Genomic DNA, 25,688 nt, shown 5'->3' with positions numbered 1-25,688 from the left:
GGAGTCAAGCTCAGTGGAGAGCTAGGGTAGGCTGAGCATCAAGGATCCTAAGCTAGGCTTGAGGATTGGCAAGGGGTTAGCAAGATCACATCAGAAATTGAGGTAAGTTCTTGGGGATTTTCTGTTTTAGGGCTTGACTGGTTTGAACTGTGTTTTTGAGCTAAATGGATGGGGTTTTTGGGGAAAACAGGTCAAGGTTGTGAAGGTGCAAGCCAAGGAGGTCTAGGGTTCAATTCAAGGTCGAAATTCCACCCACGGTATGATTTCTAAGACTTTATCCTTGATTGTTTGAGTGAATTTCTGGTTTTTGGGTTCATTGTGTTAGATTTTGAGTTTTGAGTTGCTTGAGCTTGGGATTGAGTTCATGGGATGCTTGGGATGAGTGTGAGGTGTGGTTATGTGTGTTTTTGGGTTTGGAAAAGGTTTGGGCAAGTTTGGAGTTGAAATGGTAGGAGAAAATCGCAAGAGGCGATTTTTGGGTAGTGCTGGTCTGCAACTAGCGCTACAGCGCTAGTCAGGGGGCGCTGTAGCGCTGGTCCCTGTTCTGGTGGGGTGGTTCTGCTTGTAGCGCTACAGCGCCCTCTTTAGAGCACTGTAGCACTGCACTGTTCACAGAGGGGATTTTTGGGCTTTTGTGAAGGGATTTTGACCTAGGGTTCGGGGCTCGATTCCGCCACTTTGTTTTGGGGATCTAGGACTCCCCGGGGGCTCGGGATTGGTCCCGAGGCTAGGTTTTGGACTCGAGGTTTGGTAATGACTTTGACTTGTGGATTTTTCTTAGGCAAGTGCTAGGGCTCGGGTAGGATCGTGCTCAAGGAATCAGGTGATCAAGGCTACCAAATCTAAAGGTAAGAAAATCGTAACACCCGAGAATAGGGCATGGGCCCACTGTTTGATTGCAGGGCACGGCCCTAGATTGTATTGTGTGCAAATGTGTAAACTTAGATGAACTATCGTATGTTTGATTGGTTATTTCTGAATGTATTATATGTGTGATTATAATGGAACGAACGGCTAAGATCGAGAGCGGCGTAGGTCGGGGCCGGAAGTAACGCTCAACACATGGGATGCTATAGCCAGGGTGGGACCCAAGGGATACATGAGTTATCCTACGGTGAGGACCGAGACCCCAAGCTTTGGTAAGGCCTCTGGGGCGGCATGGCCGTGCTTGTTTAATCTGATGGTTTTTCTATTTATCAGTGAATTATGCCAGCTATATTATTTGCATATGTTATGTACTATTTGGGTTTTCTTGCTGGGCTTCAGCTCACGGGTGCTCCGTGTGGCAGGTAAAAGCAAGGAGTCAGTCAACCGGCCATGAGTATGGAGAGCGTGGGGGCGGCGCGTACATGTTCGGCCTGCCCGACTGCTTTGGTTGGGGGCATTTTGTATATGGCTGTATTAAACCATTCTTTTGATAGTTGATCAAGTGTAAATCTATTTTTGAGTTGTAAATATTTTGTAAACCTTATTTTGGGATCCCAGATTTTTTATACTTAACGCTTTCAATGAAACTAAACATTTTCAAAGAGTACAGCCTTAAATTCTGATTTATTCACACTTTTGGTTTTAGAAACCACTTAGAGTCAGTCAAAATCACGATTTCTATTTTAAACTCACTAAGTAACGACTCTAAGGTAGTAGGGCGTTACACGCATCATACGCTTGACCGATCTATTGGTCGGGGAAAACTAAAGCGTCAGGTACGATGGGCCAGCTCCAAGGTTGGTTATACATAAGACAGGGCAAAGGGCCCCGAGATGATTCATTAGTCCCATATCCTAAGGCGATGAGCCAATATGATTTATTAATCATGTATTTGGGCGCTGGGCTCAGTATGATTCCATAATCATGCATTTTGGGCATTGGACCCTGATATGATTCATTGATGGTTATCTTGGGTTATTGGCCCATATGACGCTGTAGTCATTTATATGGATGGTATGCATGCATGAGTAGGGTTATTACTGCTAGGCATGCTTATTATGATCTGGTAACATGTTATTAACTGTTTATGAGCGTGTTTAAGTTTTCTTGCTGAGCCTTGGCTCACGGGTGTTATATGGTGCAGGTAAAGGGAAAAGAAAGTTGGACCATCCTTGAGTTGGAGAGCTTAGGTGACGATGTGTACATATGCGGCTACTCGACCACCACGACCGAAGGTTTAAAGATGAACTAGGGTCAAACCCTATTTTGCTGCTTAGGTCGGCAGATTGTAACTCTTTTATTGTAATTAACCCTTTAAACGTATTTTGGGATCCCATGTATACAGTAAACGTTTTAGTGAAACGTTTGTATCTTTGACCAAAATTTTTAACCCTAAACCATTAATCACGTTTAGTTACACGATTATGGCCAAATGACTTATTTAGCAAGTTTAACACTATTTAAATTACACAGTGTAACGGTCCTTGAGTAGTAGGGCGTTATAATTTTGGTCAGAAAATACATGATGAGATGCACCACTATCCATGTACCAATTTGCATCTCCCACAGTTGCTGCAGTAGCCATGAGAGCTTGAGGTGTTGTGTTTGGATTGTCTGACTCAGATGTAGGAAGAGTAAACTCACCTTGGTAGCTCAAGTCAAACTTGTGGTAGCACTTCAAGGCTACATGGCTAGGCTTGCCACAGACCTAACAGATGGGGCGATTTCCATTGTGTGAACCTCGGCTGCCATTAGTAGGACCTCGTCCACGAGTGTTGGAACCACGTCCACGATTACTCTGATTCTGAGTAGAGTAGGCTTGATTGCCAAACTGTTTGGTAGACAATGCATAGTTTGCAATAGGATTTTGAAGATCCATTGTAGTAGCAACATTTTGTTGTTCAAGTCTCATTTCATGACTCTGAAGAGAGAATTGTAGTTCTGGTAGCGAAATAGTCTCTCTGGTTGTGAGATTGACTATGACTGAATCATATTCAGGTCCTAAGCCTCCGAGAATGTATAACACGAGCTCATCATCAATGATAACTTGACCATCAACCATTAAAAGACACCTCATCTTAAGGATGTATTCATCCACAGGAGTAAATCCTTTCTTGGTGAATTGTAGATTAGTACGAAGTTGCAGTATTCTAGCTTTGGAAGTATTGGAAAAAAGATGGGAGAGTTCATACCAGATCTGTGCTGAAGAGATGCACCTGGCTACATGTCCAAGCATAGCCTCTGACATTGAGTTAAGGAGCCAACTCATGAGGAATTGATCAAGGCGCAGCCAGTAATTGAACTCTGGATTTGAAACCAAACGAGTTGGATCTGAGAGATCTAGTATGGTAGCTGGTGGTCGAACATGCTCACCGGTGAGAAATCCTTCAAGATCATGAGCACGAATAGTAGGCAGAACCTGAGAACGCCAAATGGAGTAGTTCGTACAAGTTAAGCACAAATTCAGAGCCACCATATTCACTGGTAAGGCCATCGTCGGAGCTGGTGCAGGAATGGCCGAAGGAGCGGGTACGACGGAAGCGGAAGCTAGAGCAAGTGGAGTTTCCACGCCAGGATTGAGTTGAGAAGCGTTGAGTTCTGGATTTCTGCTGGAAGAAGCCACCATTGATGAAGCTCACGAGAAAAATGTGGAAAATGAGAGACAAAAAATTGTGGTGCTCTGATACCAATTGAGAAAACAAGTAAAGAAATTTGTTAAATGAATAATTGTATTTCTCATTGAATAGTGTAGTGAATATATAGATTACAAGAGGAAGCTTAGAGAAGCTTTAGATAACTAACTTGAATTATGTTATGCAAAACAAAATTGGACAGCTTGGACTCTAACAAAATGAGTTGACATGTAACTAACTCATAACCAATTGTTTACTTATCCATAACATTTAGGGTACACAATGGACTTGCATAGAAGAGTCTAATTCAATTATTGTTTGCATTACCATCCACGATAATTCTATGTTGGGATATGATCTAAACAAATAAAATGGATTTTCTTCAAAAAATCATCATTGAAAACTTACATTTGGTTTACATAATGTGTAGCACTTATTATTTACCTAGGTTGTATTATCTACAACCAATTTTAGTGGTAAATTTTCTCCACTAAATATTACTCAACTATACCATCCACATTCCATTTTAATACGTAGATGAATGCAAGTCAAATCATCCACATATTCCATTTTAATACGTAGATGAAAGCAACTCAAATCATCCCATGTCCATATGAAAATACCTCTAAGGCAATCTTCATTGTCAAAGTACCAACTCAATAACTAAGATGCATTGCCAACTAGAAAGGTGAAACTTGGTCTCATTTAACATGTTGAACCTTAAATTACTGTAATAATAAACACATGGTAAGAATAGGCTTATAGCGCTAAGAAGTACAGAATATTGCAAATAATTATGCTTTGCGCAAAATAAGCCGCCTCTCTCGCTTGTATTCAACTTCATCCCTCTGGTGCATGATTATAAGAGCTCTTCTCACCTGTGAAGAAGATTCAGTTAACATAACCAAAAAGATGTAGGTCTAAAAGATCCATAAACAAATTAGGACTTTTCCAACAATTGGTCATAAAAAACAATTTAGATCTAATTGTGATAACTTCAGATTTAGAGACTTAACAGATAAATTTTATCTTTTCATAAAAATAATTAGGACTATCAAAATTTCTTCCAATATCAAAAAAATCCTTCATATCTTTACCATTATTTATCATGTTAATCCACCTATTAATTATCTATTTATTTTGTAGGTGGTTATCTTTTCTGGCTCAAGTAAATTGTTTTTACTCTGATGACTCAATTAGGTGGTCTCAAGTTGTCTAAAATTTTTGTTCAAGTAGTTTGTTTTTAGCAAGTCATATTCTTACCTTGAATACCCTTTGATTAGACAATTAGCTTGTTAGTTGGAAGTAAGCTTTCCGTTTCTTTCTTTTGTCATTCATTTCACTTCCAAGAAAAAAAAATAGAATTTTCTAAGATGGATGCTACTTACAGTAGATTCATTCATCCCCATTCTAGCAAGCTCGTCAATCAGCTTCCTCTCTGATATGTGGTTCCCAATGCCTATTCTTCTCTTTATCTGAGTTTCCGCTTGCTGTTTTGATGGAAAATAAATTGTTTTTATTATTTTTAATTATGATTAAGAGAAATATTATACTAACTGCACAAAATATCTAGACCTTTATTTCATTTGCCATCTCAGCAGTGAGATTAATTTGTTGATTTATTCCAGACTTTGCTGCATCCATTGTTGAAACTCTAAAAAGCGCTAATGCTTCTTTTACATCTTTTTCAGTAGCCACATGGGACCTGAAATCAACGTTAATGACATTATTATTTTACATATTCTTTAATAGGATTGTCATGTTCCATAAATTACAAAAGGAATCCAAATTATTTCATTAGTCTAAATGCTCATTCGAACCCTTGGAAATATTAAAAAATTAACTACACTGAATTACTATAACTTGGAGTTCTAATCATCTAAATAACAAGCCCATAATACCAAGTTATGAACAGCACTTACAGTTTCATTTTCGCAAGTGACTCGCTCAATCTTACAATAGCTTCAAGCTGCCTCACAGTTATAGGTATTGCTGAACCCTCGCCAGTTTCATTTGCCTGTCGTCTCATGTCCTGTAAGAAAACCCATTAAAAGTAGTGATTAGGAGGTATGCTTACTGTGTACGTTAATTTTGTGAATGGTAACATTGGTGCAGCAATAGGCTAGTAATTTTAAAGCAATTTTCTTGAACAATGTACAAGTGGGATATCAATAGGCTAGTAATTTAAAGCAATTTTCTTGAACAATGTACAAGTGGGATATCATATGAGATAGCAGCAAGAATACCTGTCTGATTTTAACATAATCATCTTGTAGCAAGGAGGACGCAGAATCTGATAACCGGGGGTGACATCCAGTTCGACAATATTGTATATACCTATCAGATTGCAATAAAATGCGTATAAAAAGAAGGAAAATAAAACAAAAAAACTCATCAGATTTAGGAAGAAAATATTGTTCATAATTCATTGCTCTTTAGATATATTGCTAACCTCTTTAGCCAATTTTCTTCTTTTGCAACAACTCTATTGTCACCGAGGTTAGCACCAGCAGATGCATGAACTTTTATGATGTGGCTTGCAATAATCTGATATGAATGAAAACCAAATCAAGTTGCTATTCCCATATTTATGCTCAAATGTAAAATAATCCATAATGAAGTGAATATGAAATTTAATAAAAGGACTACATTTTGCTTGATGAGAAGCATTGTCATAAATTACCTTATCTTGACTGTACATCCTGATATCTTTGACAATGAAGATCAAATCAAATCTAGAAAGAATGGTTGTCTGCAAATCAATATTATCCTGTGCAGTCTGGAAGGAAGTAGCATTTTAATTAGTTCACAAAAAGTAATGATACATTGAACAAACTGAAGTGTTAAACCAGATGACTACACACCTTGAGATCATCATAACGCCCAGATGGAGGGTTGGCAGCTGCAAGGACAGATGTTCTAGAATTAAGAACAGTCGTTATTCCTGCTTTGGCAATGGATATGGTTTGCTGCTCCATGGCTTCATGGATGGCAACCCTACACAACATCAAGGATACACTTTTAGATCTTATGACAAAATACAGGTTAAACAAGACATACTTCTAATTTGCATTACCTATCCTCTGGTCTCATTTTGTCAAACTCATCAATACAGACAACGCCACCATCTGCCAAAACCATGGCTCCTCCTTCAAGATAGAACTCACGCTGCAAAGTCAGAGGTTAATGAAATCAGAAAATTTTCAATCCAAAACACTAATGGGGAGACTTATTCATTTGTAACATTTCCACATTCCAACACTATGATAAAGCAAGAAGTCTCTCAGATCAAGAACACACCGTACTACTATCTCTGATTACAGAAGCTGTAAGACCAGCAGCCGATGAACCTTTTCCTGAAGTATAAACAGCCACAGGAGCTGTCTTCTCAACAAACTTGAGGAACTTCACAAACAAAGCAACACCATATTAGTGGATGATATAAAGCCAATTGACCCATGAACAAGATAAAACAGACTAAACCTGTGATTTAGCAGTAGATGGATCCCCCAAAAGCAACACGTTGATATCCCCTCTTAGCTTTACACCATCTGGCAAGTTCTGCTTGTAGAGATTAATTATTACAATATGCAAACACTATCTGAAAAAGAAATATGACATTTTTAGCTTCCAATATACCTTCCTTGATCCTCCAAACAGAAGGCAAGCCACAGCCTTCTTCACATCCTCATGACCAAATATAGAGGGTGCAATTTTTGAGCATATGTTTTTGTACACATCAGGTTCTGCAGCAAACTTCTTGAACTCTTCTATCTATAATAAAATAAAATAAAAAAATGCTTTGTTATAAATTTAAAAACGGAAGGGAGGCAATTAATAAAAATATCGCACATATAATCTATTGTAAAAAACATGGAGCACGAATACATAACCAACATGCACTCATCACGCTCATGTGAATCAGCTCATAAAATTATCTTATAAATAAGTTACTTAATAATGATTCCAACTATTACCTCTTCTGAAGTAAAGGCCGCTGGACCACGAGAGTTGGCATCATTTGCTTCTTCAATTCCTACTATTCTAATATAAGGCTGCCTAACAGCTACAGCTCCTTTGTGTCTGTAGCAACCAAATAACAAAACATCCCACATTGAGCCGTGACAAGCAGAAAGCCAACCACATTATACAGTCATCTCAAGGTTTTAAAATTACTTACGATGTAGAAGAATTTGCAGCTTGGTAGATACTGTATATTCCCATGATGGTTAATCTTGTTCCAGGTACGATTGTTTGGACGAGATGGCGGTCCACAGATAGAAGCATGTTTCTTGGAAGTTCACCAGTAGGTACATCCTTCAATAACCATGAAAAAACAGTTAGATATGAGAGAAAAATATTTGCTTCACTTTTTTCAAAATCTCTTCATCAAGCTAATATTTTTACCTCTGGGTTTTCCTGTAGTTTCAAGGTTTGCTGATCAACATACTTGCTTCTATCAGGAACCACGACCCATGGGTCAATCGGGCATGGCTCTTCTCCAGCCTACAAAAGTTTCAAGTGGGCTGCTATCAATTTCCAGAGCTTAATGATTCAAGGAAAAAAAAAGGAAACTTGGTAGTTGGTAGGAGGCTAAACCTGAGGAACATGGTTACATGAGCGAGGGACAATAGCCCCCCCAAGGCCTGGCCTACATGGAACTCTCTGCACGTTTTTACAGTTCTTACACATCACAGTCACATAAGTCGCCTTGGCCTTAACCCTCGAAGCAGCTATAGTGATGCCAGCTATTTTGACGAGTTTTGAAATATATTGAGCCTATTCATATCAACAATAAAGATCTCAATAACACTATAAACAAAAAGCCCATAGTATTATTATCATTCGACAACAATTACTATACATGAATCAGATAGAACATGCGAAATTAGACCCCAAAACAAATTCATTTCCTCAAATGTTTAATAAATGAAAAACGCACCCCAAGCGAGCGCATCGACACTGAGTCTTCCCTCGAAGTGAGCAAAATCTGGACGTCCTCCGGCACTGGTTCCTCCAGTTGCCCTTCATTTCCGGCCACCTTCGTTTTCAAATTCGCCAAAACCTGCCCCGCCGCATTCTCAAACTACAACCATAAAAGTAACACGAAAATGATGTTAAATCACTGAAAATATTACAAATTCAAAGGCGATCTAACAAAAAAAAACTACGAGTACCAATGGTAAAAAATCAGCCGGAGCAGAACGAAGCTTGGCAGGGAGGTCGGAGTCGAAGGAGTGGAGGTCTTCAAGGTCAACGAGAAGGAACTTGGAGTTATGAAGGAGGCTTTCTCTGTAAGGAAAGACGTTCTTATCGGTCTCGAAGCTTCGAATGAATTCCTTGAACTTGAGAAGGACAGAGTGGTTGGTGGCGTTTCCACCGGCCGCATGGTCACCGAGACCGCCGGAACCGTCGCCTAGCGACTGCGCCTGGTCGCTGTAGTAGATCGCTCCCTCGTCCCACCCCGACATTTCTCTCCCTCTCTCTCTCTCTCTAGATTTCTTTCTTTCTCTCTCGAATTTCGCTCGCGGTTTAGGGAGGGAAAGGAGTTAGGGTTGGATAGTATAGTACAGAGAAGAAGTAAAGATGCTTGCTTCCTTTTTGGCGGGAACAATTTTGGCGGGAAATGATGAGTTGGCTGTCGCACGTGCTTTCCGCTTATCTATGTTTATTTTATCTCCATTTTCCTAGCAAATGTTAATGAATACACACGGGTGAAAATTGTAGATGAAAATGGACTAGATAATTTTTATTATATAAGAAAAATTAAAAAATATAATCGCGTTTTTGTAACAATAAAAAATTATATTTTAATTTTGTTTAGAAATTTTAAAAACAAAATTTAAACAATTTGTTATAAACTTGGTTTTATTTATTTATTATTTTTTTAAAGAAATAGTTTTATTTATTATTCTTATTATTATTAGTAATTATATGTTTTGCATAACTTTTTGTAAAAATTATAAATTATATATAAATAAATCTATAAAATAATTAGAAAAAATATAATATATATTAATAATAATATAATTATTAGAAAATTAGTTATTTGCAAATATCTTATTTAAAATTTAAAAACTAGAAGAATAAAAAAATTAGAAAATAGATAAAGTGCTTTAGAGTGATTTTAGAGTGTCACATCACCTCCTTAAAGCTTTCATTTATATAAGTATATATTTTTATTTTTTAATCATAAATTTTTAAAAGAATAATAAAAAGTGTGAAAAAATGAGAAAATAGAAATAATGTTTTGAAGCAATTTTAGAGAGCCACATCATCTCTTTGATACTCTCCTTTATATAAATATATAGATTAATTTAGCTACTATATTAATTTATGATAATTTAATTTAATTCAATTCAATTACTAAGCTTGATTATTATATTTAATAATTCATCTTTATTATGATAGATAAATTGTTATATTATTTTAAATAATATAATGTTAAATTAAATAATGTGACAAAATGTGATTTGTCACACCCTGCAACATATTATTGAGAGTCACAAAATTAAACTCATGTGTGTGCCCAAATGTAACATATTTTGGAGTTACAAATTTGTAACTCTTAAATATTACACAATACTGTGTGGATTGTGTGTTACAAATTTGAGTTTGGATTTCACAAATCCATTATGAAATATGGTTGTTGGAGACATGTTTTTAACTCTCATTAGGTGTATGAATGTTACAAAATCATGTGGGAAATTGTTTGGGAAGTTTTGGAAAAACTGAAATTTTATTGCTGAAATTGAAGATGTGGTTGCGGCCACTGATAATCCCTGGTCGCGACCTAGGGGACTGAGGCTAGTCGTCGCGGCCACTTATACTCCTGACCGCAGCCAATGAGGCTAACAGTCAAAACCATTTTTCAGCTTTTTTTTCCAATTTGAACGGTTCTAACATCCCAAGTAACTCTCAAATATCTATTTTAATTCCATAAACATCCCCTTAAACATTGGTAAAAGTCATGGGGTTGGTGGAATTTGAAAGTCAAAGGGTTTCTCAAACTCTAGTATGACAAAAATTTCAAATTTAATATATTAAAATTAATGACAAAAACAATTTCACCTATGCCGATTTTATAGCATAAGAGTTTATTAGTTTGAGTTTGACCCATCCAAAATTATAAGAATAACCTCTTAATTACTACCATTTTTATTTAAAGGAAAACCTTTTGATTCCAATTATGATGATATTAATTACTTGTGTAATTTTATGAAAATTTTGAGGAATTTGGAATTGCAACTACACTTAGTAAAGTTGACTGACTGAGCTGCCTACATACCCTCTTTATGAAGCGTAACATTCCAAATTTCCTAATGTGGCTTAGTGCCCGGATTAGGGGGTCGGGAGGCGATAATTGAATTGTTATGTGAATTATATTATAATATAATTATGCTTGCATGATAGAAATATTAAATATGTGTTTATGTGATTTAGACCACATTATTATGTGGATATGTTTGGGTTACTCAACGTGAGGCGATCCCGATGAGCAAGTTAGCAGAAAAGTCACAACGGGGTTTTATACCCGGCTCGGGGTGAGCTTGGGGGTATTTTAGTAATTTAGTACATTACCGGGAATTAGTGGGTAATGGGATATTATTGGTAATCATGTGAGAATATTGGAGGTAACGGGAATCATATGATATAAGTTGTGGATAGCGGGGGTTTGAGGCAAATGACAAAATTGCCCTTGTGAACACTTGATGAATAGGCTAAGGGCAAGGGGCAAAATAGTCAAATTTGTCCAAGTATAGGACTTGGAGGGTTGGGAATGTATCAGAAGGGTTAGGAAACTCAATTCTCAGTAGCTCACTTACTTCCTCTCTATCTCTTGAAGTTTTGGAAGAAGTTTGGGAAATTGAAGATAAAAGCTTGGGAGTTAAGGTGCTAAACTTGGGGAGCTAGAGGATTAGCTCAAGAGGATCAATATAGCAGAGGTAAGGTCTTGAATTCAAGGTTTAATTATGAAATTTCTGTGGTTATTGACTGAAGTTTAAGTTTTGCATGTTTGATAGTTGGGGAAAGAATTTTGGGTTGTTGATGGGTTTTTAATTAAGTATTTTAGTTAGGTTTGGCTGCAGGAAGGAAGTATGTTAAGTATGGGAATTGTGTTGGAAGATTGGGAGAGAATTGGGTGGTTTTTGGTTGGGTTCGGCTAAGGGAAAAACCCAGAAAATCTGGGTTCGAAGGGCTGGGCCGCGGCCTTGTTCTTGGTATGCCGCAGCCCTACAAAGCAAGGAGCTAGGAGGGCTCGGAGGCAGAGGCGGGCCGCGGCGCCTCAGGGGAGTGCTGCGGCACGTGTTGTTTTCCAGGGAGGCTGAGCCTCTAACTTAGAGGCGGGCCGCGGCATGGGTCCTTATGGTCGCGGCCCTTAAGGGGGGGATTTTTGGCCTTAATAAGTTTTTTTAGATCGGGAACTTAACCATTTGGGCTCAGGGTCGGTTCTACTTCCTTGTTTAGTGGAATTTGAGTCCCAGAGGTTAGGATTTGGTATGGAAACTTTTATTCTCCAATTGTTGATGGAATTCTTAATTATGGTTGTGACTAGGGCTACGCTAAGGGCTCGAATCGGGGATTGTACTCAAAGGGCGTCGCTGGTAACTTGTGTTGACGCCATTTTTCATCAACTTAAAATGTAGAGCACGTAAACAGTAAAAACTATGGCAAGAATAACACAATAAAACAATGAGAGTTTTTTACGTGGTTCAGCAGTTAACTCTGCCTAGTCCACGAGTCTTTTTTATTAGAACTTAGGAAATTTCTGGAAATTCTTCAGGGATAAATTCTCCAGAAATTCTCTCAAGATCACAAAATTTCGGTCCCTTACAATGGTATATGACCTCTCTATTTATAGAGGAGATCTCAGAATACAATCTCACATGTTTCGGGAAGTTATTCTGTTCATTAATAAATTTAATGACTTTAAAGTTTGTAACTTCTATATACAAGGAAACGTCCCCTAAAGACTAGGGGGCGCACAACCGACTAGTTAATATCCCTTTATTGTAGGGAAGTTACAACAATAAATATCTCTTGAATGCATGGACTGTGTCTCCTCAGGTGGCCTATTAAACCATTCGAGATCAGCAATCAGCATCATGCCAGTCTAGATCTTTGAGTAAATTACGAGTTACATTATTTTCCCCAAGACCAGCTCGGAGTGGGTGAATATCACCGAAGCCGCCTTATTTTCGAGCTCACACCCATGCCAAGCTCGGACCACTTGATCCGAGGCCACCCGACAATGGACATACTCTGATGTTCTGTCTTTCGAGCTCATAAGGACTTCAAGGCTACCTATCTTCGAGGTTGCCATCTGCTTCAAAGATTTGGCGTCTAGATTACGAACATGTATTTTAGCTATCGCGAGCTTACACCTGACGAATCCAGCTTTCGAGGTCACAACCTCAAGTCTCGAAATCTGGGTGTAACATTTTGCCCCCTCAAAAGTATTAGTTCGAATCCTATGAGAATGAAACTTTTGAACTACTTTCTCCGGGAACTGCACTGTCATACATACTCGAGTATGGACACGCATTAGTTGAGTATTGCTTATTCAAGGTACTTGAGTACCTTGGAAACCTGCCCACAATCGTTCGCCTGCCACCTTTACAGTACCATCATGTCACTTATCCCTGACCGTCGGATTTGGCACGGAATCTGGCCAATGGCCTAGATTGGTTCGACTTCCAACATCTCCATGGACCTATAAATAAGCTTCCAGTCGTCTTCTTCATTTTTCCCTTAAATTCAAAAAAATTTTAGAGAGAAAATACCAGAGCCATTCTTGTCCGATTCTTGCATGTTCTCCAAGCCAAGAAGACAAAACACGGTTGGAATTTTTGAATCAGTGAGATCGTACTTGCAACCGCTCGTTCAGTCATCCATTTCTCTGTTCCCACCGATTACATTGTGTAAGTATCTGATCTTGGCTTTATATATTTTTTCCTCTTTTACGTGTGTTTCTGCCTCCATTGCATCTTAGTCACTGGAACTGTGTTGGTTCATTCTTTAGTTTAATGATTTATGATACTTTGATCGATAGATATTAGGTTTAGGTTTCCACATTACTGGTTCTAAATCCAGTTCATATGTAGGAAGACCCAAATATGGTATTTTTTTCTGAGTTTTTAAATTTTTGAGGACCTATCTTGCACACCAAGATATCGGGTACAAAATCTGGGTTTTAAAGAATGCACGATTCTAAAAAATATCACCTTTTTAATAACCGCCATCTTTTTTCCCTGATATTTCGGGATTCCCCACAACATGTCCACCTTCTTTCCTTTCGGTGGAAGACATGTTTTGAGATTGGCCTCATCCTTTGGACCGAGCTTGCCTTGTAGCCTCGATCATTCGAGCTTAGGTATTATTTCTCATTATTTCTTGCTCGCCTGGCCCTCACCCTTTTGCTTTCTTGTTAGATGCCGCAGAATTCGGGAAAGTGGTGGGGGTCAAAGCTCGCGATTCCTTATTCACTAGTAGCTCCAAGTCTGGAGTCTCCTTTTACTCGGAACCAGCGTTTAATTCGGGAGCACGAACTGAGGCGTGAGCAAGAGGACACTCGAGATCACTTCCGACGTCAGATAGACGAGGTCGAGGAAGAGAAAAGGAAGAGACTAAGGGTCGCCCTTCATCCAAACCCTGACACCGAGCCTAGACCGATTCCCCTCGACCCTAAGCTTAGAGTGACAGTTGCCTTCAAACCAGGTGACATGCAGTTTTCACTGATGGGGGAACCCTCTACCTCACAGCCGAGGAGGGAGTTTTTCGAGGCCGAGCATTATTGGAGCTCGATCACGTCGCTGGGACAGATATCTGATATTCTTGCCCTTCACGGCTTAGGGCTGTCGGGCTCGCTTAGGTGCCGAGCTCCGATTGCCCATGAGCGGAGCTTCCGTGCTCCGGGGGATGGAAACCCTGACAGCAGACTGAGGTATGCAGCTTGGAGCTAGGAGCACATGAAGGCAGGATCCGTCCTTCCCTTGAAGTCCTTCTTTAAAGGCTTCTTGGACTATGTTAGGCTGGTTCCCTTCCAACTCAACACCAACTCTTATAGGGTTCTGTTTGCCCTAAGGCCGCTTTACCACGAGCTGAAGTGGGAAGGGCCTTCGCCTGTGGAGATCTTATATCTCTTTTGTTTGAAAAGTAATCCCTCCCAAGCTCGGGGAGGAGATGGCTTCTACTATCTCTCGAGCTATCCCAAGGAGAAGAAGGTGTTCGAGGATCTTCCCAATCATCCTCCTGATTTCAAGAAGGCCTTCTACTGGACAGATGGCCTAGCACCGTCTCAATACTACTCGTTCAGACGGATTCGTAAGTATCTCAACCTCCTTCTTTTCTGTGCTCGAACTTTGTTTTTAGGCCCGTACTTAGTTGAAATGCGTTTGATTTTTCAGCCAACTATCATCGCCCTGCTCCCACTGATGAAATGAAGGAGCATAGAGAGACTCTGCTTCAACTCCCTTACGGCCGGAGATCCCTCTCTTATCTCCTGCATGAAGACAAGATCCGGGCATGTGGGCTCTTGGTGGAGGATCAGTCTACATTAGATTGGTCCAATAAAAAATACGACCGTTGGGAGCTCGTGCCTCTACCAACGGGCAACCTCCCCCCAAGGAGAGAGGCGACGCCTCCGCCCTCAGCTTGTCAAAGGAGTCCACAATCAGGGAACGAGGCCAACGACGAGGCCTCAAGCTCAGGGACGGATGAGCAAGGTACAGTCATCCTTAGCTCGAATATGTGGTCTCCCTCACTGCTAAAACATAAACCCAATAGGTTAGTATTGTGTGAGGACGATAGGAACCATTTTTATGTATGGTCTTGGGTAGATGAACGGGTTCATAGGTTCGATAGTTGGCTCGGGAAATACGACATCATGTATAGCCTGAACGAGGTATGGAACAGAATAGTCATCCAATATGGGACCAACGACTATAGGGACCTTTCGAGGTTGATGTCCACCTATAGGGAAGGTACTCCCCCCGCCTTTTCTAAAGATGGGGGAATTTCATGGTCGCCGAGGTCAAGCTCGGGGGAGAGTTCCAGTTAGGTTTCTCTCCACTTGTCTTTTTATCCCATGTATGTTTGCATTATGCTGAGTTACTTTATTTTTTGATGACTCATATTGTGGTGTAACTGTGCAGGCGGGATGGACTCTGATCTCGACAACATCCTTGGGAGTGGCGGAGCCAAGAGTAGTAAGCGTCCCAGGGGGTTGCGAAAGACCGACCGGCCTGCCAAGGTCCTTAAGAGGACCGAGAAAACCCCACCTCCCCCGGCTCCGGTAGTTCCGAGCTCAGCTCTAAGTCTATCTGCCTAGGTCGGGACTTCCTCGTCGAGCCTACCCCCAACTCCTTCTGCATCCCAAGTCAATCCCCCAGCTGGCCTGCCTCCGAAGAAACCTTCGTCCTTGAAGACACCACTGCTCTCGATCTCTACTCATGTTGACGAGTATGTGATCGACAATGCTGCTGGATCCCACTAGGCAACACTAGGCTCGGACATCCTGTCTCGGGTGGGCCAAAGCTTTGGGAGCTTTGACGCTCCCCACTGGCAGTTTCTGAACAATGCCAAAGACTGCAACACTCTTTACGAGAAGAGTGTTGAGCTCCATGCTGCGGTAATCTTTTTTCCCCCGCCAGTTAGTTGCATTTTTTATACTTAGTCCATATACTAATTTTGTGTGTTTTTTGCATGTCAGGCTCTTGCTGTCAATGCTCAACTTAATTATAGGCTGAACAACAAAGTCCACTTGAGCATGACTCTTGCTTAGGAGGCGAAGGATCTTCAGCTCAAACTGAGTGATGAGCTCAAGGCAACACAGGAAAAGGTTGAGGCAGGAGCCGCAGAGCTTAAGGCCAAGATATCCGAGCTTGAGAAGCAGAACGCTAGGCTCGCAAAGCTTGAGAAGGAGAATGCTCGGCTCATGGGGGTCAATGCCAAGCTCGAAGAAGATAAGGCCACCACTTTTGAGATCATTGAGGGTGAAAAGGCTTGTCTTCTTGAAGAGTTTAAGGAGAAAAAGGATCGGGCGGTTGACCTGGCCATGTACAGAATTTGGGCCAACAATGTCGACCTCGATACCAGCTTCTTAGGCCATCTTGAAGCGAAACTCGTGGCCAAATGGCAGGCTCAGCTTAATGAGGATGAGGCTGCTCATGATGACGCAGAGGGAGCTGGGGAGGACGCTGATGCTGAGAAGGCCAAGGAGGATGCTGAGAAGGCTGAGGAGATTGCCCCTTCTCTTTAAATGACCTCGGGGCTGCGTCCCTTTATTTATTGTAATTGTTTTCTTTTAATTTATGCCCATAGGGCTGGTACAATTTTTCTTTCTTTTTGACTTCCTTTTAATATATATGCTTTACATTTCTCGGGTTGAAATATTTTGCACATTTTATATTAAAGAGTCATATATGCTTGTTTAATCACACAAGCACAGTTTGGATTTAATCTCGAGGTTCAATGCATTCATGCACAGTTTGCTCGAATTATCCGCTTCCGATCTCGTTATTTATCAAGGTCGGATATTACTTTAACCATGCACCCGAAAGTACTTGTATGGTGTGTAATGCAAACGGTTTAGTTATATTTTACTTTTTAGTTACTTTTTGTCGTCCTCGGTTAGTTCTCCGAGGTTATGAGGTCGAAACTATTGTTTTGCAAGATACTCCAGCCTTGATCTCGGCTTAACACGAAGTGGGTTATGCTCCAACTTACTGCCGATTAGTTTTAGCTGGTTTGTTCCAAACCTATTAAGGTCGTGTTAGGTTTGTAATCCATACACTTACATTTTAATCTAGTTTGCATATTTGGTTACATCCAAACATTTTATCTTTTTGCCAGCTTGGTTATATCCAAACTTATCTCATTTCGCGCATTTGGTTATTTCCAAATACTTGTGTACTTTTGATAGTTTGGTTATATCCAGACTGTCTTAGCTCGCGTATTTGGTTACGTCCAAACACTTGTACGTTTTTATTTATTTTTGTTTGATAGTTTGGTTATATCCAAACTATCTTAGCTCGCGCATTTGGTTATATCCAAACACTTGTATGTATTTCGTATATGCTATTTTATTTTCCAAGCTGATGGTATATGTACCACTAATGCCCCCTTAATATCCTATGAGTGTGACCATAGGTTATTAAATTAAGAGAGATTGCAAAAAATACAGCATATTAAACGAAATCAACCTTTATTTGACAAAATCAAAAAATAGAAAAACAGTACAGATAAGCAAGCATGGTTACAGGCAACATCCTTCCTATACTATTGATAGTACGGTTGTAGGTGTTCGCCATTCCATGCTCGCGGTACTAGACTTCCATCCAATCTCACCAACTTGTAAACACCGAGTCGGATGACTGACTCTATCTAGTAGGGTCCTTCCCAATTTGGCCCGAGCACGCCAGCTGTTGGATCTCGAGTTGCCAAGAATACACACCTTAGCACTAAATCTCCCACACCGAATTTTCGATCCCGAACCTTTTTGTTGAAGTACCTAGTAGCTCGTTGTTGGTATGCAACATTTTTTAGCTGAGCTTCGTTCCTTCTTTCTTCGATCAGGTCAAGAGTTTCTTCGAGCTGATTGTGGTTTGAGGCTTGATCGTAAGCGAGGGCTCGAATTGTGGGAATTTCGACCTCAACTGGCAACATAGCCTCGCAACCGTACGCCAGAGAGAACGGGGTATGTCCTGTCGATGTTCGGGCCGTAGTCCTATATCCCCATAGGACTTGGGGCAATTCTTCGGGCCATCTTCCTTTTGCTTCTTCCAACTTTTTCTTCAGCGAACTCTTTAGAGTTTTGTTTACAGCTTCCACCTGGCCATTCGCCTGGGGATGGACTACTGACGAAAAACTCTTTATTATTCCATTTTTTTTGCAAAAGTTGGTAAACAGATCACTGTCGTACTGGGTTCCGCTGTCGGATACAATTTTCCTTGGCATCCCATATCGACATATGATGTTCTTCACTACAAAGTCAAGGACTTTTTTGGAGGTTATAGTTGCTAACGGTTCAGCTTTTGTCCACTTCATGAAGTAATCTACTGCGACTACCGCGTACTTCACTACGCCCTTGCCAGTTGGGAGAGAGCCTATGAGGTCGATTCCCCATACCGCAAATGGCCATGGGGAGGCCATCATAGTCAGCTCAGACGGTGGAGCTCGAGGAATTGTGGCGAATCGCTGACACTTATCTCACTTCTTTACGTACTCAAAAGAATCTGACCTGATGGTAGGCCAGAAATATCCTTGGCGTATGATTTTCTTGGACAAGCTATGCCCCCAGTATGGTCTCCACAGAACCCTTCGTGAATTTCTTCAATGATTTTCTTGGCTTTAGGTGGAGTCACACACCGAAGTAATGGCATGGAATATCCTCTTCTATACAGCCTTCCATCCATAATGGTGTAACGGGGGATTTGATACATCAACTTTCGAGCCTGGTTCCGATCTTTCGGAAGGACGCCTGTCTCGAGATATTCGACTATCGGAGTCATCTAGGTAGTCTCGGAATCAATCATACACACGTCTTACGGCTTTGGCTCGTTAATACTAGGTGCCGAGAGATGTTCAATTGGTACGGTATTTAGCTCATCATTCTCGGTGGAGGTAGCGAGCTGAGCTAAGGCGTCCGCATTCGAGTTTTGTTCTCGGGGGACCTGTTCTATCGCATAGAAATCGAAGTGTTCCAATGCTGATTTTGCCTTTTCTAAGTAAGCTGCCATTCTTGTACCGCGGGCCTGGTACTCTCCCAAAATTTGGTTAACCACTAGCCGGGAGTCACTGTAGCAATGTATTGCTTTAGCATTGAGCTCCTTGGCTATACGAAGTCCCGCCAGTAAAGCCTCGTATTCGGCCTCGTTATTTGATGCGTTGAAGTCAAATCTCAAGGTAGAATGAAATCTGCTTCCTGCAGGAGTGATCAAAATTACTCCTGCCCCCGATCCATTTTCATTAGATGACCCATCAACGTAAAGTTTCCACAGCTCATGGGCCGGGGTTATAACTTCATCGCTGGTCATGCCAGTACATTCCACTATGAAGTCTGCCAAGGCTTGTGCCTTAATGGTCGTCCTTGGATGATAAGTGATCTCGAATTGCCCGAGTTCAACTGCCCATTTAAGAAGTCGACCTGAAGCTTCTGGCTTAGACAAGACTTGTCTTAGTGGTTGATCAGTTAGTACATGGATGGGGTGCGCTTGAAAGTAGGGTCGAAGTTTCCGAGATGAGTGAATTAAGCTGAGAGCTAGCTTTTCCATCAAGGGATATCTCGACTCTGCCCCCAGTAACCTTTTACTGACGTAATATACGGGCCTTTGCAGCTTTTCTTCCTCTCGTACGAGCACTGCACTTATGGCGTGCTCGGTAGTGGCAAGATATAAGTATAGCACTTCTCCCGTAATAGGTTTTGATAAGATAGGGGGTTCTGCGAGGTGTTTCTTAAGCTCCTGGAAGGCCAACTCGCATTCTTCCGTCCATTCAAATTTCTTGCCTCCCCTCAACAGGTTGAAAAACGGAAGACAACAGTCTGTAGATTTCGAGATAAACCTACTTAGTGTCACCATTCTGCTGGTCAAACTCTGGACATCTTTGTGTTTTCGAGGTGAGGGCATATCGATCAGGGCCTGGATCTTGTCTGGGTTAGCTTCTATTCCTCGAGCATTTACAATGAAACCCAGGAATTTTCCTGAAGATACCCCAAAGGAGCATTTCTGAGGGTTAAGCTTCATGTTATATTTCCGGAGCACGGCAAAGCATTCTTCGAGATCATCAACATGGTTATCGTTACATTGAGACTTGACTAACATGTCGTCAACATAAACTTCCATGTTGTTCCCTATTTGCTCTGAGAACATCCTGTTTACGAGTCGCTGGTATGTGGCTCCAGCATTTTTGAGCCCGAATGGCATGACGTTATAATAGTATAACCCTTTATCTGTTATGAAGCTCGTATGCTCCTGGTCAGGGGCATGCATGGTAATCTGGTTATATCCAGAATAGGCATCCATGAATGACATTAGTCCATGTCTTGCCGTGGCATCCACGAGCTGGTCAATCTGTGGTAAAGGAAAGCAGTCCTTTGGACAAGCCTTGTTAAGGTCCGAGTAGTCAATGCAGGTTCGCCATGTCCCATTGGGCTTCGGGACCAGTACCGGATTGGCTACCCAATCGGGGTAAAAAGCATCCCTAATGAATCGGTTTGCTTTTAACCTGTTGACTTCCTCTTTCAGTGCCTTTTTTCTATCGTCGTCCAGTTGTCTTCGCTTTTGTTGCTTCGGTGGAAAGCTTTTATTGATATTTAGCGCGTGGCTCACTATATTCGGACTTATTCCTTCCATGTCCGAATGTGACCATGCAAAGACATCTTGGTTTTTCTTCAAAAAGCAAATTAATTGCTATTTAGTTTCTTCACGTAGATGTTTCCTAACCTTTACCGTTGTCGAGGGATCTGACTCTTCGAGCTCTTCTAATGGTTCGAGATCAGCTTTTTCCTCCACTCTTGGATCGATCTCTTCATCTATCTCCAAGACCGTCCCATCCTTATTCTGGATAACGACGAGTGCTTGTTCGCTTGCCTGTTTCTTTCCTCTTACGGAAATGCTATAGCATTCCCTTCCGGCTAGCTGGTCTCCCTTCAGCGTCCCAATGCCACTAGAAGTCTGGAACTTGATGGCCAGATGCCTTACAGACGAGACTGCCCCCAGCCCTACTAGGGCGGGTCTCCCGAGCAGCACGTTGTAGGCTGATGGCAGGTCCACTACTACAAACTCCATCATCTTGGTTACTGAGACTGGGTAGTCTCCCAAGGTTACCGGGAGTTCGATGGATCCCATATAGGCAATCCCTTCTCCTGAAAAACCGTACAAGGTCATGGCACAGGCTTTTAGGTCTCAAAGCGCAAGTCCCATCTTTTCTAAGGTGGCCTTATAGAGAATGTTCACTGAGCTCCCATTGTCTATGAGAACTCGGTGAACTCTCTTATTCGCGAGCTGGAGAGTGATGACCAGTGGGTCATTGTGGGCAAACTGAACATGGGACGCGTCGTCCTCAGTAAATGTTATCAGCTGAGATTCAATCTTTTGACATTTTGGAGCTCTAGGTTCAGGTTCATAAGGAGATCCGTCCCCAGTTTTTAGCTCGTTCACATATCGCTTTTGGGCATTCCTGCCCATCCCTGCGAGATGAGGCCCGCTCGAGATGGTTATCATGTCTTCTCCATTAATTGGAGGGGGCCTATCTTCTTCCGTTGCTCGGGAATTATTGTTTTGAGCAGGTTGCGGTGCAGCTGCCCTCTAGCTAGTAGAAGCATGATTATTACTCTAGTTTTTGACATACTGTCTGAAATAGCCTCTTGAGATCAATCCTTCGATCTCGTCCTTCAACTGCATGCATTCATCAGTAGTGTGCCCACTGTCTCTGTGAAATCGATAGTACTTGCTGGAGTCCCTCTTGGACTTCTGATTTCTCATGGGGTCTGGACGCTTGAAAGAGACCTGGTTTTCATTAGCCAGGTATATATTCTCCCGAGACTCATTGAGCTTGGTGTACACTTTGTACACGGAGAAATATCTTTCCCCCTTCGGCCTCGGGGTTACTCCCTTCGTTCTTCTTTCTTTTGGAAGGGTTTTCCGCAGTAGGCTTTGAAACTGGTGGGTCCGCTGAGGTTGAGGCAGAGTTTACGTTTATCATTGTAGTTACGGGCTGAGAAGTCATATTCAGTGTTGACCTCGCCTCCTCTACATTGACAAACCTCTGAGCTCGCTTATTAAACTCGGTTAAAGACCTCACCGGTTTTCACTGCATATCGTCCCAGAGAGGACTTCCCGGCATTACTCTAGCTTGGACAGCCATTAGATGACCGCTGTCATCCACATTTTGAGCTCGGGCAACTTCCAAATTAAACCTCGTAAGGTAGCTTTTCAACGTCTCGCCTGGCTGTTGCCGAACGTTGGTTAGAGTTGATGCCTCGGGTCTTACCCCGATCATGGCTTTGAATTGTTTCTTGAAATCCTTTGATAGCTGATCCTAAGAAGTGATCGAATGTCTTTTATATTTCTCGAACCAGCTTTTTGCTGGTCCTGTAAGCGATGCTGGAAATAACATGCATCTGAGCTCGTAACCCACATTACTTGCTCTCATTATGGTATTAAATGTACTCAGATGGCTGTACGGGTCGGACTTCCCCTCAAAAGGCGGGACATGAGGGATCCGAAACCCTTGAGGAAACGGAGTGTTGGAAATATGGGGAGCGAATGGTTCGAGCTCCTCATCAGAATCCTCATCCCGAATCCGACCTTGCTCATTTTGCAGGAGCCTAAAGGCCTTTTCCAGTTGATCAATTCTTTCTTGAACTGGGTCCGCATGGGGTCTTGCATGAAATTGGCTATCATTGATCACAATTCCAGGCTCGCGCCTTCGCAGGGGATCTTTGCGCCCATTTAGGCGATCTCTCAGGTCTGGGTTCGATGGATTACCACTACCCCGATTCTGATTCAGATGCTCCCGTAGGTCGGAGCAGTTCCTATGGTTTCCAGTATTTCCTCGACCTTGATCATACATGCTGACTGATCTAGTGTCTCCTGAATCATCACTGGCAAGGCTCGTTGCATGATTATTTCGAGATGGATCTCTTCCAAGCTGCCTCGTCTCCGCCGTGCGAGACCGAGACATTTGACTTCTTGTAGGCTGGGTGCCTCTCCGTTCCCTGAAGGCTTCTCTATTTCCTTGTTTTCTCCCTGCACGCCTTTCCTCATCACCTCGAACTGGCTGAGCGTTCTTGCGAGGCGATGAAAGGTATCTTATAGGCGATGGAGGGAATCGTATGGGTGACGGTGGCTGCCACCCATTTCGAGGCCTAGACGGTCCTGAGTTCGCTCGTGTTGGGTTGGTAACATTCTGCGTGTTACCAAGGAATTGAGTCCGAGCCTCTGTAGGGGCTCGGTTATTCCCAGTTCCCGCTGGTACCTCCGCAGTTGAATTAACTGGAGCCCTAGCTCAAGTACTTCTTCGGGGTCTCGAGGGAGCGGATTGCTCTGCCGGTGCCGGAGGTTGCTCTGGTCTCCTTGTGGTAGCATTTTTTCGAGGTTGTCCACAAGGCCTGTGGGGAGGAACATACACGTCCCTAGGAAGTGGGGCTTGGTTCTCACGCGGAGGTGGGGGCTGAGCCACCTGGGCCTCCGCGGCTAACCTAGCCAATTCCTCGTTCCGCTTATTGGCCTCGACCAACTGTTTTTTCCGCTGTCGATTTTCAAGTTCCACAATGGGGACGTACCGTTCAGGATTATAGTACATGTCCTCATCCCTTGGGGCTGGAGGTCCCCGAGAATCGGAGGACTCGCTTCTCTCTTCAGTCTTTGGATTTACCATTGGCTGCTTCCCAAGGTGTCTTGGATAGTTTTCTTCAGGAATATTTTGATCATTCGCGGCCATAGCTGTTCAGGGATCGTACTACTTAAGGCTCTCAATGAAAGCACCAAACTGTTGATGCCGTTTTTCGTCAACTTAAAATGTAGAGCACGTAAACAGTAAAAACTATGGCAAGAATAACACAATAAAACAATGAGAGTTTTTTACGTGGTTCAGCAATTAACTCTGCCTAGTCCACGAGTCTTTTTTATTAGAACTTAGGAAATTTCTGGAAATTCTTCAGGGATAAATTCTCCAGAGATTCTCTCAAGACCACAAAATTTCGGTCCCTTACAATGGTATATGACCTCTCTATTTATAGAGGAGATCTCAGAATACAATCCCACACGTTTCAGGAAGTTATTCTGTTCATTAATAAATTTAATGACTTTAAAGTTTGTAACTCATATATACAAGGAAACGTCCCCTGAAGACTAGGGGGCGCACAACCGACTAGTTAATATCCCTTTATTGTAGGGAAGTTACAACAATAAATATCTCTTGAATGCATGGACTGCGTCTCCTCAGGTGACCTATTAAACCGTTCAAGATCAGCAATCAGCATCATGCCAGTCTAGATCTCTGAGTAAATTACGAGTTGCATTATTTTCCCCAAGACTAGCTCGGAGTGGGTAAATATCACCGAAGCCGCCTTATTTTTGAGCTCACACCCATGCCAAGCTCGGACCACTTGATTTGAGGCCACCCGACATGGACATACTCCGATGTTCTGTCTTTTGAGCTCATAAGGACTTCGAGGCTACCTATCTTTGAGGTTGCCACCTGCTTTGAAGATTTGGCGTCTAGATTACGAACATGTATTTTAGCTATCGCGAGCTTACACCTGACGAATCCAGCTTTCGAGGTCACAACCTCAAGTCTCGAAATCTGGGTGTAACAACTTGCATTCGGATCGAAGGTAAGAAAACTGCACCCATTATGTGAATACGTGGTTAGAGCTCAGTCAATGATGATTATGGATATGATTAAGGCTTTGGCTCTGTTGATGAACATTATTATAATTATGTTTGTGAATGTCTGAATAGGTACACTAGAATGCGCATAATTAGGGTTATGCCTATGACTGCTATTTAATGTAATATAATGCATTGCAATTGTTGATATGAGTGTTATTTGAGATATGTGGTTGTCTGTTGTGACTAGGAAGCTTGGTTTATAAACCATAGGGTTATGAGGTTGTCAAATGGGGATCGACTTATTAGTAGAGGGCATATTGGACTCGAGAGACTCGTCTTGTGAGTAAAGAATCCTAAAGCTTCGACTTACAAGTCGGAGGCATGTGAGGTGTGGCTTATAAGTCAAGGACTTAAAGGACTCAGTTTATAAGCTGAGATTGGCATTGTGCATGTGGAGTGCAGGCCACCATGGCTGGGCCACCCTGGGAGTGCAACACACACTTGATTGGCTTGGATGCCAACAAATTGAAAGGAAGTGCGACACGCGCTTGCGTGACCCCATGGTTACCAACTTGTATTATGAATACGCCTGTTTCAGTTATTACTGTTTGATAGTTATATTATGTTGTGAACTGTTCAATGTGTTTTCTTACTGAGTCTTTTGGCTCATAGGTGCTTTATGTTGTAGGTAAAGGTAAAGAGAAGCTCAACCAGCCATGAGTCGGAGGGCAATAGCAGTGACATGTACATATGCAGTTCACTCGACCACCACGCCCGGGATGTTAAAGGG

General features: G+C 41.9%; 1 protein-coding gene across 1 annotated transcript; it reads right to left on the bottom strand.

Annotated features, from left to right (window-relative positions):
* Positions 1-4,143: 4,143 nt before the first annotated feature.
* LOC133782882 (DNA replication licensing factor MCM5) lies at positions 4,144-9,109 on the bottom strand. The gene is made up of 18 exons (XM_062222320.1): positions 8,738-9,109; positions 8,503-8,646; positions 8,160-8,339; positions 7,968-8,066; positions 7,741-7,877; positions 7,538-7,643; positions 7,200-7,334; positions 7,044-7,121; positions 6,861-6,965; positions 6,637-6,728; positions 6,425-6,557; positions 6,244-6,339; positions 6,013-6,107; positions 5,807-5,897; positions 5,483-5,592; positions 5,136-5,265; positions 4,949-5,050; positions 4,144-4,438 (listed from the first exon to the last, which is right to left on the bottom strand). Exons 1-18 carry the CDS (start codon positions 9,029-9,031, stop codon positions 4,355-4,357), a joined length of 2,211 nt encoding a protein of 736 aa, XP_062078304.1. The 5' UTR covers positions 9,032-9,109; the 3' UTR covers positions 4,144-4,354.
* Between the last annotated feature and the right edge of the window lie 16,579 nt (positions 9,110-25,688).

The sequence above is a fragment of the Humulus lupulus genome, chromosome 6 (genome assembly GCF_963169125.1).
Source record: "Humulus lupulus chromosome 6, drHumLupu1.1, whole genome shotgun sequence".
Lineage (NCBI taxonomy): Eukaryota > Viridiplantae > Streptophyta > Magnoliopsida > Rosales > Cannabaceae > Humulus > Humulus lupulus.
This window is presented reverse-complemented; position numbering and strand designations above follow the sequence as displayed.

Bases quoted from the DNA above. Each gene is read 5' to 3' on its own strand.
- LOC133782882 (XM_062222320.1), bottom strand. From the start codon at position 9,031: ATGTCGGGGTGGGACGAGGGAGCGATCTACTACAGCGACCAGGCGCAG. The intron at 5,898-6,012 runs GTTAGCAATATA...GCAATCTGATAG, and splicing joins GAAGAAAATTGGCTAAAGAG to GTATATACAATATTGTCGAA. The intron at 4,439-4,948 runs GTAAGTAGCATC...TCTTCTTCACAG, and splicing joins TGGGGATGAATGAATCTACT to GTGAGAAGAGCTCTTATAAT.